Source organism: Pristiophorus japonicus, chromosome 19 (genome assembly GCF_044704955.1).
Source record: "Pristiophorus japonicus isolate sPriJap1 chromosome 19, sPriJap1.hap1, whole genome shotgun sequence".
In the NCBI taxonomy this organism is placed as follows: Eukaryota; Metazoa; Chordata; class Chondrichthyes; family Pristiophoridae; genus Pristiophorus; species Pristiophorus japonicus.
This window is the reverse complement of record NC_091995.1, coordinates 88,374,735-88,388,368: the sequence shown is the minus strand read 5'-3', so window position 1 is coordinate 88,388,368 and position 13,634 is coordinate 88,374,735. Positions and strand designations below refer to the sequence as shown.

General features: G+C 51.8%; 1 protein-coding gene across 1 annotated transcript in view; it reads right to left on the bottom strand.

Annotated features, from left to right (window-relative positions):
- Positions 1-13,634, bottom strand: part of LOC139230286 (proline-rich protein 12-like) — an 84,843-nt gene that overhangs the window by 15,456 nt on the left and 55,753 nt on the right. Inside the window, exons 5-8 of the mRNA XM_070862115.1 lie at positions 10,617-11,136; positions 7,812-8,140; positions 4,876-4,992; positions 2,205-2,514 (exon numbers count right to left, since the gene is read on the bottom strand). Coding sequence (XP_070718216.1) covers positions 2,205-2,514; positions 4,876-4,992; positions 7,812-8,140; positions 10,617-11,136 — 1,276 coding nt within the window. The remainder of the gene's footprint in view (positions 1-2,204; positions 2,515-4,875; positions 4,993-7,811; positions 8,141-10,616; positions 11,137-13,634) is intronic.

Genomic DNA, 13,634 nt, shown 5'->3' with positions numbered 1-13,634 from the left:
GGGAGAAAGAGAGAGATGGGGGGGAGAAAGAGAGAGATGGGGGGGAGAAAGAGAGAGATGGGGGGAGAAAGAGAGAGATGGGGGGGAGAAAGAGAGAGATGGGGGGGAGAAAGAGAGAGATGGGGGGAGAAAGAGAGAGATGGGGGGGAGAAAGAGAGAGATGGGGGGGAGAAAGAGAGAGATGGGGGGAGAAAGAGAGAGATGGGGGGGAGAAAGAGAGAGATGGGGGGGAGAAAGAGAGAGATGGGGGGGAGAAAGAGAGAGATGGGGGGGAGAAAGAGAGAGATGGGGGAGAAAGAGAGAGATGGGGGGGAGAAAGAGAGAGATGGGGGGGAGAAAGAGAGAGATGGGGGGGAGAAAGAGAGAGATGGGGGGGGAGAAAGAGAGAGATGGGGGGGAGAGAGAGGGAGATTGGGGGAAGGGGGGTTGGGGAAAGAGAGAAACGGGGTGGGGGGGAAGAGAGAGAAACAGGGTGGGGGGGGGGAGAGAGAGAAACGGTGGGGGGGGGGGAAGAGAGAGAAACGGGGGTGGGGGGTGGGGGGAGAGGAGAAACGCGGATGGGGGGGGAGAGAGAGAAACGGGGTGGGGGGGGGAGAGAGAGAAACGGGGGATGGGGGGGGGGGGGGAAAGAGAGAGAGAAACGGGGGTGGGGGGGGGAAGAAGAGAGAGAAACGGGGTGGGGGGGGGGGAAAGAGAGAGAAACGGGGTGGGGGGGAGAGAAACGGGGTGGGGGGGGGAAGAGAGAGAAACGGGATGGGGGGGGAGAGAGAGAAACGGGATGGGGGGGGGGGAAGAGAGAGAAACGGGGTGGGGGGGGGGGAGAGAGACAAGGGTGGTGGGAGAGGGTGGAGTGGGTGGGGAAGAGAGACATGGGTGGGGGGTGGGGGAGGGGGTGGAAGAGAGTTACAGGTGTGGGGGGGTGGGGAGATGGATCAAGTTTTTCCGACCCCCTATCAGGGACATCGTTGGGCTGGATGATATCCAGAAGTCACTTCATACCCAATAAACCTGTTAACAATCCGTACACAATGCCTGCCCCATCTACGGTTTGAGGAGGGGGCGAAAGGATGCACTTGGACTGGGGTAAGGCACTTTGGCTGGCCCTTGCTGTCTTTTGGGGAGCTCTGTCCTCTGTCCCTTCAGGAAGTCAAAGTGGATCGCGTTACAATTTGCAAAGTCAGTGAGGCCTTGGGATGGGCGGTTCCAGTTACACATTCCTGTGAAACTTCAGAATGTGGCTTATCCTCCAAGGGGACCAATCAGAAACAACGGGTGGAACATGTCGGCCATTTTTGAAGTAGAAATAAGCACGTTCTTTTCAAATCCATGGCCTCGCCCGCCCTCTATCTCTGCAACCTCCTCCAACCCTACAACTCTCCGAGATCTCGGCCCTCCTTCGATTCTGGCCTCTTGCGCATCTCCGATTTCCTTCGGCCCTCATGGCTGATCATGCAACTTCAGTACCCCTTTCCTGCTTTCTCTCCATACCCCTTGATCCCTTTAGCCATAAGGTCCCTTTTGAATATATCTAACGAACTGGCCTCAACAACTTTCTGTGGTAGAGAATTCCACAGGTTCACCACTCTCTGAGTGAAGAAGTTTCTCCTCATCTCGGTCCTAAGTGGCTTACCCCTTATCCTTCGACTGTGAGCCCTGGTTCTGGACTTCCCCAACATCGGGAACCTTCTTCCTGCATCTAACCCTGTCCGATCCCGTCAGAATTTTATATGTTTCTATGAGATCCCCTCTCATTCTTCTAAACTCCATTGAATATAAGCCTAGTCGATCCAGTCTTTCTTCATAGGTCAGTCCTGCCATCCCGGGAATCAGTCTGGTGAACCTTCGCTGCACTCCCTCAATAGCAAGAATGTCCTTCCTCAGATTAGGAGACCAAAACTGCACACAATACTCCAGCTGTGGCCTCACCAAGGCCCTGTGCAACTGCATTAAGACCTCCCTGCTCCTGTACTCAAATCCCCTCGCTATGAAGGCCAACATGCCATTTGCCTTCTTCACCGCCTGCTGCACCTGCATGCCAACCTTCAATGACTGATGTACCATGACAGCCAGGTCTCGTTGCACCTCCCCTTTTCCTAATCTGTCGCCATTCAGCTAATATTCTGCCTTCATGTTTTTGTCCCCAATGTGGATAACCTCACATTTATCCACATTATACTTCATCTGCCATGTATTTGCCCACTCACCTAAAGGCGCAAGCTGTTGTCGACCGAGGTGGGGGTAGGGTTTTGGTTTTACCTTAAGTGCCTTGACATCGTCGATTTTCACCACAAACTCGTCGCGCTCACGGAACACTCCTTCACCGCCACTCTCCTCGTCATCCTCATCGGTCTCGCCCGAAATGGCGACAGAGTCCTGCTTCTTGGCCAGGTGCAGGGGCCGGTGCCATGGCTTCTTGGAGCAAATCCGCACGTAGTCCTTCTTGTCCACGTTCTCCAGGAACTTCACGTAGAGGCGCTGGTAATCGTTCTTCACCTCATCCGGGTACTCGATATACTAACGGGGGAAGAAGCAAAGGATGTCTCAGTGCCCGCAAAACTGCAACGTCACCGGCTCGCGGGTCCCACTCCAGGAGACTCGAGCACATCAATCCCAGGCTGACACTCCCAGTGCAATACTGCGGGAGCGCCGCACTGTCGGAGGTGCCGTCTTTCGGATGAGACGTTAAACCGAGGCCCCCGTCTGCTCTCTCAGGTGGCCGCAAAAGATCCCACGGCCACTATTTCGTAGAAGAGCAGGAGAGTTATCCCCGGTGTCCTGGGGCCAATATTTATCCCTCAATCAACATAACAAAAAACAGATTATCTGGGTCATTATCACATTGCTGTTTGTGGGAGCTTGCTGTGAGTTTCCCACATTACAACAGTGACTACACTCCAAAAGTACTTCATTGACTGTAAAGCGCTTTGAGACGCCCGGTAGTCGTGAAAGGTGCTATATAAATGCAAGTCTTTTTCTTTTCTTTCAAGATGAGTTCGTCCAAAGGCACAGTTTGGGGGGGGGGGGCAGGCAAGAAATGAGAATAACTTGAGAATAACCTGCCAAACCCGCGACCTCTACCGCCTAGAAGGACAAGGGCAGCAGGCGCATGGGAACACCACCACCTCCACGTTCCCCTCCAAGTCACACACCATCCTGACTTGGAAATATATCGGCCGTTCCTTCATCGTCGCTGGGTCACAATCCTGGAACTCCCTCCCTAACAGCACTGTGGGAGCACCTTCACCACACGGGACTGCAGCGGTTCAAGAAGGCGGCTCACCACCATCTTCTCAAGGGGCAATTAGGGATGGGCAATAAATGCCGGCCTTGCCAGCGACGCCCACATCCCCAAGAATTATATATATATTTTTTTTTAAATACAGACATCAGCTCAAACTCCAGAACTTTGTTGAGTTAGCTATCTCAGACAGGCCAGAAATCAGCACTCTCAAACCTCAGCATGCACAGGTTGTGGAAGAGATAAAATAATTATTTCAGGACTTCCATTGCCGATCACGAACTGATGATCCTTGCTGGAAAGCGCACACGTGACAGTGTCAGCTTATCTGTGATGGCTGATACAGTTGAATACCCTGCTGACAGTCGCTGCTTCTCTCAGCGTTGGGTTGCGGGGGGGGGGAGGGGGGGGTAACAACAGGGTGGCCATTGGCTGCCCCAATCTGGAAGTCTCTAACCTAAGCCCCCCTCACTTCCCCATCCTCCTTAACAGAAAGAAAACATTAAACCGATACCCTGTCTGCTCTCTCAGCTGGATGTAATATCATCATAGGTGATCCCTCGAACAAGGATGACTTGCTTCCACATGGGTTCACAGATGTTTCAATGAAGGACCCGATGTTCCAGTCCGGAACTCCAATTGAGGGGGTGGAAGATGCCTGTGGGTGGATTGTTTTAACGTGGGGTGGCCATTACACACCAGCCACCACACGGGCTTGACAGAGCCGGGTCTTGGTCCAGTGGCAAGGGTTAACCAGGACAACTGGAGACCAGCTCTGCTGCACGGCCCTAGTGCACACACATATATCGCACAGTGTGGGCTGGGCCCGTGCTGGGCCCTCGGCTCTTCTGGGCCCTGTACCCTCATTTGCCACACCTCCGCCACGATCTCTCGCCGCTCCTCCGCCACAAATATTCGCCGCACCTCCACCACAATCTCTTACCGCTCCTCCGTCACGATCTCTCGCCGCTCCTCATATTCCCCATTATACTGACCTATTGTCCCCCCCCTGCCAAATCACAGCAGCAAACCCCGCACCGCTCACAGGGGCAAAGAGTGACGTAAAAGCTGGATGTAAAAGATCCCACGGCACTATATCGAAGAAGAGCAGGGCGTAAACCTGTGAATACCATGTTTAACCACCAGAGGGCTCATCCCCTGGAATCCCACAATTCCTTTGGAGCAACTGTACATAAGGAGGCCTCACAGGCTGGAGAGGCTCTCTGGAGACCTGTAATAAAGGACTACGGTCACACGTTACTTTGAGCTTACAGTATCTCGTCAGATTCTTTATTCAGGACATAACACAGGGGAAGTTCATCCCCGGTGTCCTGGGGCCAATATTTATCCCTCAACCAAAAAAAAACTGGTTATCTGCTCATTATCACTTTGCTGTTTGTGGGAGCTTGCTGTGCGCAAATTAGCTGCCGCGTTTCCCTACCTTGCAACAGTGACGACACTCCATAAAGGGCTTCTTTGGCCGTAAAGGCGCTTCGGGACGTCCTGAGGTTGTGAAAGGCGCTTTGTAAATGCAAGGTCTTCCTTTCTTGCTTACCTGAAAAGGTGACCCTCCTAGAAGCCTCCATTCCAGGCTGGAACCACGAGAGAGAGACCGACAGACAGTGAGGCGAGCTTACCTGGGCGCTGGAACAGAAGTGGCGCTGCCCATCTCGCACCTCGGGCATGAACTGCTGCAGCGAGGCTTTCTGGACGCGCCAGATTGGCGGAGGCTCGTTGCCCTCTTGCATAGCGAGCTGTGAAACAGGAGGGAGGGGGTCAGCCACACCACAGAAACCCGGCTCTCTGTCACACCGCACGGGCAGGGCCCAATTAACCCACAGGCCGATAAGCCTTCGGCCTTCATATTTGTTAAGCCCTCGACGTTAGGCCCTAATTTTTTTATATCATTAACCCTAAATCTTTGTCACAAGGTAATGCGTCCTTCTGGCTCAAAGTGTGTATAAAATTCTGTGACAATCTTGAAACATGGAATATTGCGTGCAGTTTTGGTTTCCATATTTACGAAAGGATATACTTGCTTTGGAGGCAGTTCAGAGAAGGTTCACTCGGTTGATTCCGGGGATGAGGGGGTTGACTTATGAGGAAAGGTGGAGTAGGTTGGGCCTCTACTCATTGGAGTTCAGAAGAATGAGAGGTGATCTTATCGAAACGTATAAGATTATGAGGGGGCTTGACAAGGTGGATGCAGAGAGGATGTTTCCACTGATGGGGGAGACTAGAACTAGAGGGCATGATCTTAGAATAAGGGGCCACCCATTTAAAACTGAGATGAGGAGGAATTTCTTCTCTCAGAGGGTTGTAAATCTGTGGAATTCGCTGTCTCAAGAGAGCTGTGGAAGCTGGGACACTGAATAAATTTAAGGCCGAAATCGACAGTTTCTTAAACGATAAGGGGATAAGGGGCAGCGGGCGTGGAAGTGGAGCTGAGTCCATGATCGGGTCAGCCATGATCTTTATTGAATGGCGGAGCAGGCTCGAGGGGCCGTATGGCCTACTCCTGCTCCCATTTCTTATGTTCTTATGTATAAATATCCCCAAAGAATTCCACCCAGAAAGTTATGTACTCTGTTCTTTTAACCAATAAGGGAATTAAGGGTTACGGGAAGTGGGCGGGTAAGTGGAGCTGAGTCCACGGCCAGATCAGCCATGATCTTGTTGAATGGCTCGAGGGGCTAGATGGCCTACTCCTGTTCCTAATTCTTATGTTCTTATGATAAAAGCATAAATATCAGGTTTGATAACGGTGAATGCTTATGAAATGAAAGGATTTTCATTTATCTTTTGAAAGTACAAATGTAGATGCCAAAGTCAAATGTCCAAAAATATTTAGTACAGGCCCTATATATATATATATATATATATAGTACATATACAGGCCCTTCCCTCCCATTCGCCTTCGGCCTCTCACGGCCTTAATTCGGCACAGCGTACGGGGCGACAGAAACAATTCCCGCGCAATTAAAACAGGCTCGACCACCGACCGATGCTGAGCCACAGAATCACCACGCAGAAGGAGGCCTTTCGGCCCATCGTGCCTGTGTCGAAAGAGCTCTCCAATCAGCTATCCACGATGAGGTATGCAGTTGTGAGCCTGGTGGATGAACTGGTAATGTGTCGTGCGATTGTTAAACCCTTTGCTAATAAACCAACTCGTTCTTAATAGCAATGTGTTGCTATGACTTCTTAAAGCAAAGAACCCATTAAGCATTACACCCTCGACAATATGTTAAAAATTACACCAACTTATTTGTGCGTAAAGAGTGGGATACTGCAGGGGCAGAATTTTCAAAATGGCGGCCATTACATGAAAAATTGCCGGCCATTGCACCCTGCAGCATGGCCGCCGATCTCTGACGGTAACAGGCCTTAAGGGAAGGGTCAATTTCGGCCCCGCTATTTCTTGTCCTGCTCGCACAGGTCCCAGATTCCCTGTAGAGGGCGCCGCGCTGGAAATGGTCTCCAAAAACTACTGGCCCTTAAATTCCGGTCGAGCGCTTCCCGCGGGCAGACGACAGAGAGAGAGAAAAATGCTGCGCCCCGTTGGAACTTCCGAGCCCGAGGCCCCCCCCCTGACTGCGCGTCGCAGCGCGTGCACGTGGAGACGTGCGCAGGCCGGGAGCTGGAGACAGCAGCCAATCAGGTGAAGTATAGATTCTCATTCATCGTAATAGGAGATCCGTAAGTCCAGAACTATGAATGAGAACCTCCCCCCGCCTCCCCCTCCCCCTCCCCCCCCGCCCTCCCCCCCTCCCTCCTCCTCCCTCCCCCCTCCCTCCTCCTTCCTCCCCCCCTCCCCCCTCTCTCCTCCTCCCTCCCCCCTCCCTCCTCCTCCCTCCCCCCTCCCTCCCCCCCTCCCCCCCTCCCGCCTCCCCCCCTCCTTCCCTCCTCCTCCCTCCCCCCCTCACCCCCCTCCCTCCTTCCCTCCTCCTCCCTCCCCCCCTCCCTCCTTCCCTCCTCCTCCCTCCCTCCTCCTCCCTCCCCCCCTCACCCCCCTCCCTCCTTCCCTCCTCCTCCCTCCCCCCCTCCCTCCCCCCCCCTCCCCCCTTCCCCCTCATTTAAATTAAAGTTGTTATAAAAAATATTATTTTTTCCCGACTTTTTTTTTTTAACGTTTTTTTTACCGTAGTGGGGAGGGTTTTTAAAACAATAAAATGTGTTTTTATAACTTCATTTTAAAATGTGTGTGTGTATTTTTAAACACTTGCGCCCGTAAAAGTAGGCGACACTCCTGCTTTTTCAGGCGCAAGATATGAAAGGGAGATTCGCAGGGCAAGATATTCGTAAATATCGGAAATCTTGCCCTGCACGTGTCCTCGCTCCCGCTGCGCACTGGACCCTGTCACGCCCGAAACTGGACAGATCGGAAAACGCCGGTTTTCAGCGCGTGCGCATTTGCGTGCCGAAACCCGGCTTTTCCGAAGCCTTCCCGGGTCTGTCGAAACTTCGCACGGACCCGGGACATGGGAATTTCAGGGTCCATAAGTTTCCACTCAAAAGCCCAAAAGGGGTTTTTGGGGGTTGTGGGGGGGAGGGGCGCGGTGAGAAGCCACACCTTAAGTTCTTTAATGTCGTCGATTTTGATGACGAATTCATCCCACTTCCGGATGGCTCCTTCTCCGCCACTCTCCTCGTCGTCTTCATCCGTCTCTCCGCAGATGGCCACCGAGTCCTGAGGCTTGGCCAGCTTGACCGGGGACAGGGCCTCCTTCTCCTCGGGCTGCGGCGGTGACTCCGGGGCAGGGGAAGGCTCCTGCTCCGGGACCGGCTCTTTGGGCAAGACTGGGGTCGGGGGAGCGGCCTGCTCCGGCTGGGAGGCCTCGGACGGCGAGGGGCTCGCTTCTTTCTCCTCCACCGCCATGTTGTCTGGCAAAGCAACGCAGACTGCAAGGGAAAACAAGGCAAAGACTTGAATGACCAGCCACTTTCCCCGCCCCCACCCCCCCCACTACTTCCTCAGGCTTTCTTCGAACTGACCTAACTTTAGTTTTTTTTTGCGACAAACTGCTTCCTCAAATGCCTGTGGACGGAAGCAATCGAGCGCACGGCCCCGTTCCCTGCCCGATTTCCCCGGATTCACTGTGCCCGGCAAACACCAATAAGCCCATGTCTCCAGACCAGAAACGCTATCTCCTGATCCACGGGGTGACCTCCGTTTGCAGTGCAGTATTTTAGACAGAATTTACATCACAGAAATAGGCCCTTCGGCCCAACGGGTCCGTGCCGGTGTTTATGCTCCACACCAGCCTCCTCCCACCCCGACATAAGAAATAGGAGCAGGAGTCGGCCATTCGGCCCCTCGAGCCTGCTCCGCCATTCAATAAGACAATGGCTGCGTGGGCAGCACACTCGCCTCTGAGTCAGAAGGTCGTGGGTTCAAGTCCCACTCCAGGGACTCCAGCACAAAAATCCAGGCCGGCACTCCCAGTGCAGTGCTGAGGGAGTGCTGCACTGTCGGAGGTGCCGTCTTTCGGATGTGACGTTAAACCGAGGCCCCGTCTGCCCTCTCAGGTGGACGTAAAAGATCCCACGGCACTATTTCGAAGAAGAGCAGGGGGAGTTATCCCCGGTGTCCTGGGGCCAATATTTATCCCTCAATTCACATAACAAAAACAGCTTATCTTGGTCATTATCACATTGCTGTGTGTGGGAGCTTGCTGCGTGCAAATTGGCTGCCGCATTTCCCACACTGCAACAGTGACGACACTCCAATAGTACTTCATTGGCTGTAAAGCGCTTTGGGACGTCCGGTGGTCGTGAAAGACGCTATATAAATGCAAGTCTTTCTTTCTTCGATCAGTAACTTTCTAACCTTTCTCCCTCATGGACCAATCTAGCTTCCCCTCAAAAGGCATCTATGCTATTTGCCCCAACTACTCCCTGTGGTAACAAGTTCCACATTCAACCCCTCTTTGGGTAGAACTGTCCAATGAATCCCACCACCCCTGCTCTTTCCGCATAGCTCTGCATTAAACTTTCCCTTCAAGTATTTATCCAATCCCCTTTTGAAAGTTACTATTGAATCTGCTCCCACCATTCTTTCAGGCAGCGCGTTCCCGATCACAACAACTCGCTGCGTAAAAAAAACGTTTCCTGAAGTCGCCACCTGATTCTTGGGGCTAGACTTGTCCTAAAGCTAAATCCATGCACTTAAGAATTGTCCAGAGTAGACCTGGGGCTAGAGTACAGATACTCTTAATCTCATGAATAATCTCGGTCAAGGAAATAATTAATTATTTGAAAGCAGGGGCAAAAATAGGACACTTGTTCTCTCACCTTAAGATGCACCCCGCCACCCCACAAAAAATAAAACCCAGCACTACAAAATATGCGATAGGTCATAAGAAATAGGAGCAGGAGTAGGCCATACAGCCCCTCGAGCCTGCTCCGCCATTCAATACGTTCATGGCTGATCTGATCTTAGCCTCAACTGCACTTCCCTGCCCGCTCCCCGTAACCCTCGACTCCCTTATCGTTCAAAAATCTGTCTATCTCCGCCTTAAATATATTCAATGACCCAGCCTCCACTGCTCTCTGGGGCAGAGAATTCCAAATATTCACGGCCCTCTGAGAGAAGAAATTCCTCCTCATCTCAGTTTTAAATGGGCGACCCCTTATTCTGAAACCCCTAGTTCTAGATTCCCGCATGAGGGGAAACATCCTCTCTGCATCTACCCTGTCCAGCCCCCTCAGAATCTTATGTGTTTCAATAAGATCCCCTCTCATTCTTCTAAACTCCAATGAGTACAGGCCCAACCTGCTCAGCCTTTCCTCATAAATTAACCCCCTCATCTCCGGAATCAACCTGGCAAACCATCTCTGAACAGCCTCCAATGCAAGTATATCCTTCCTGAAATACGGAGACCAAAGCTGCACGCAGTACTCCAGGTGTGGCCTCACCAATACCCTGTACAGTTGGAGCAGGACTTCTCTGCTTTTATACTCTATCCCCCTCGCAATAAAGGCCAACATTCCATTTGCCTCCCTGATCACTTGCTGTACCTGCATGCCAACGTTTTGTGTTTCATGCACAAGGACCCCCCAGGTCCCTCTGGAGCTCAGCATTTTGTAATCTCTCCCCATTTAAATAATAATTAGCTTTTTTACTTTTCCTACCAAAGTGGATAACCTCACATTTTCCCACATTACACTCCATCTGCCAAATATTTGCCCGCTCGCTTAACCTGTCTATATCCCTTTGCATCCTCCTCGCAACTTGCTTTCCCCAGCTCTCTTTGTATCAGCAGCAAATCTGGCTTCATTACATTCGGTCCCTTCATCCAAGACCATGGCTGACCTTCGACCTCAGCTCCACTTTCCCGCCCGACCCCCATGAAACGACCCAGAAGTAGTAGGTTACCTGTGTTGTCATTTTCTTTGCGGTCCATCGGGTCATAGAGCGCCGAGATGGCCGAGGTGATGCTCTTCTGCAGGTCCTGGTTCTTGCTGACTGAGTCTTCTTCGTCGGACGAGAACGAAGGCAGGGTCTCCAGGTTCTTCTTCAGGTCATCGTCGAAGCGCTTGCAAGGGCTGGTGCAGCTCATGAGGCTGTCGCTCTCCGAGGCGTCCAGCTGGCCCGACAGCATGGACTGCGTCAGGCCGAAGGGGATCTGGGCGGGCTGGTTGATGACGGACGAGGGCCGCCCTTTCTGCGGGCTGGAGGTGGTGGCCGGCAGCTGCTGCCTCTTGCCCGACTTCAGGAAGTCCAGGAACGAGGCCATGAAGCCCGACTTCATCTCTGGCTGCTTCTCCTCCACCTCTTTTATCTTCTTCTTGATCTTCTCCTGGGTCTGACTGTTCTCCAACACGCTTTCCGCGGGGAGCGCCTCGGGAGCCTCGATGGGCAAAAGGTCGCTTGCTTTTGACCCTTGAACCTTGCCCTTTAGGGGGGGGGGGGGGGTTGGGAACGCACACACATAAACACGTCATTATTGCATTTTGTCATTTTTTAAAATTGAGGACACAGGTGAAGAGGCACGATTATTGCAATAACAACTTTTATATATATATAGCGCCTTTAACAGTAAAACGTCCCAAGGTGCATCACAGCGGTGTTTTAACAGAAAACAAATAAATTTGACACCAAGCCACATAAGAAATTACGGCAGATGACCAAAAGCTTGGTTAAAGAGGTGGGTTTTAAAGAGCATCTTAAAGGAGGAAAGAGAGGTAGAGAGGCGGAGAGGTTTAGGGAGGGAGTTCCAGAGCTTGGGGCCCAGGCAACAGAAGGCACGGCCACCAATGGTGGAGCGATTATAATCAGGGATGCCCAAGAGGGCAGAATTAGAGGAGCTCAGACATCTCGGGGGGGGGGGGGTTGTGAGGCTGGAGGAGATTACAGAGATCGGGAGGGGGCGAGGCCATGGAGGGGTTTCAAACAAGGATGAGAATTTTGAAAGGTCGGCCAGCACAGGGGGTGATGGGTGAGCGGGACTTGGTGCGAGTTAGGACACGGGGCAGCCGAGTTTTGGATGACCTCAAGTTTATGCAAGGTAGAATGTGGGAGGCCAGAACGTTGGAGTAGTCAGGTCTAGAGGTAACAAAGGCATGGATGAGGGTTTCAGCAGCAGAAGCTGAGGCAGGGGCAGAGACGGGCGATGTTGCAGAGGTGGAAATAGACGGTTTTAGACAAGCACCAAGACTAAAGACAACAAGAAAGATCGGGAAAATTAACACCAGTGATTGGCTGGTGCTAAGCTTGAAGATTGAAGAAAGACTGAGGTTTTAACATTCTGTGAAATAATGAGTGGATAGGAGGGAGTGGAAAGGGTCTTCATTTGGAGACAGTGAAGAGGAAGAGCATGAAGAATGGTGTATCTGGGAGGCAGTGGTTCCTGGCTCTGTAACATAAAAAATAGGAGTAGGCCATTCGGCCCCTCGAGCCTCCTCCGCTATTCAATAAGATCATGGCTGATCTTCTACCAACTCCACTTTCCCGCACTGACCCTGTATCACTCGATTGCCTTAATACCCAACCTCCTACAACCCGACAACTCTTCGAGAATCCTTGCCTCGTGTGCATTGACGACGAGATTCAACACCGCCTCCAGTGCGCCAGTGCAGCCTTCGGCCGCTTGAGGAAAAGAGTGTTTGAAGACCAGGTCCTCAATTCTGCCACCAAGCTCATGGTCTACAGGGCTGTAGTAATACCCGCCCTGCTGTATGGCTCAGAGACATGGACCATGTACAATAGACAGTTCTTCACCCCAGCATTGGCGGCCGAGCCTTCAGCGGACTAGGCCCCAATCTCTGCAATTCCCTCCCCCAAACCTCCCCCTCCTTCTTGAAGACACATTTTTTTAAAACTACCTCTTTGACCAAGCGTTTGGTCACCTGTCCTGATGAATTTTTGGCATCTTAATTTTTTTTTTATTTTGCCAAAAAACTGAAATAAAAAGGAGCAGGAGTCGGCCATTCGGCCCCTCGAGCCTCCTCCGCCATTCATTAAGATCATGGCTGATCTTCGACCTCAACTCCACTGTCCCACCCGATCCCCATAACCCTTGACGTCCCTGTAGTTCAAAACTCTGAATATATTCAAGGCGGAGACAGACAATGACCCAGCCTCCACAGCTCTCTGGGGTAGAGAATTCCAAACATTCACGACCCTCTGAGAGAAGAAATTCCTCCTCATTTGCATTTTAAATGGGCGACAAGGGGTATGGCGAGAAAGCAGGAATGGGGTACTGAAGTTGCATGTTCAGCCATGAACTCATTGAATGGCGGTGCAGGCTAGAAGGGCCAAATGGCCTACTCTTGCACCTATTTTCTATGTTTCTATGCTTCTATGACACATTATTCTGAATCTACGGCCCCAAGTTCTAGATTCCTCCAAGATTCCTGAGGTGAAGGGGTTGTCTTATGAAGAAAGGTTGAGCAGGTTGGGCCTATACTCATTGGAGTTTAGAAGAACGAGAGGTGATCTTATTGAAAGGTGTAAGATAATGAGGGGGTCTTGACAGGGTGGATGCAGAGAGGATGTTTCCCCTCGTGGGGGAATCTAGAACATTTAAAACAGAAATGAGGAGGAATTTCATCTCTCAGAGGGTCATGAATCTGTGGAATTCTCTGCCCCAGAGAGCTGTGGAGGCTGGGTCATTGAATATATTTAAGGTGGAGATACACAGATTTGAACATAAGAAATAGGAGCAGGAGTAGGCCATTTAATAAGATTGTAGCTGGTCAGCTCTTTGAATGATAAGAGAGTTGAGGGTTATGGGGAGCAGGCGGGGAAGTGGAGTTGAGGCCAAGATCAGATCATGCATGATCTTATCGAATGGCGGAGCAGGCTCGAGGGGTCAAACGGCCGACTCCTGCTCCCATTTCTTATGTTCTTAATATGATCCTTCCCAACTTCCGGCTCATGCAGAGAAACAAG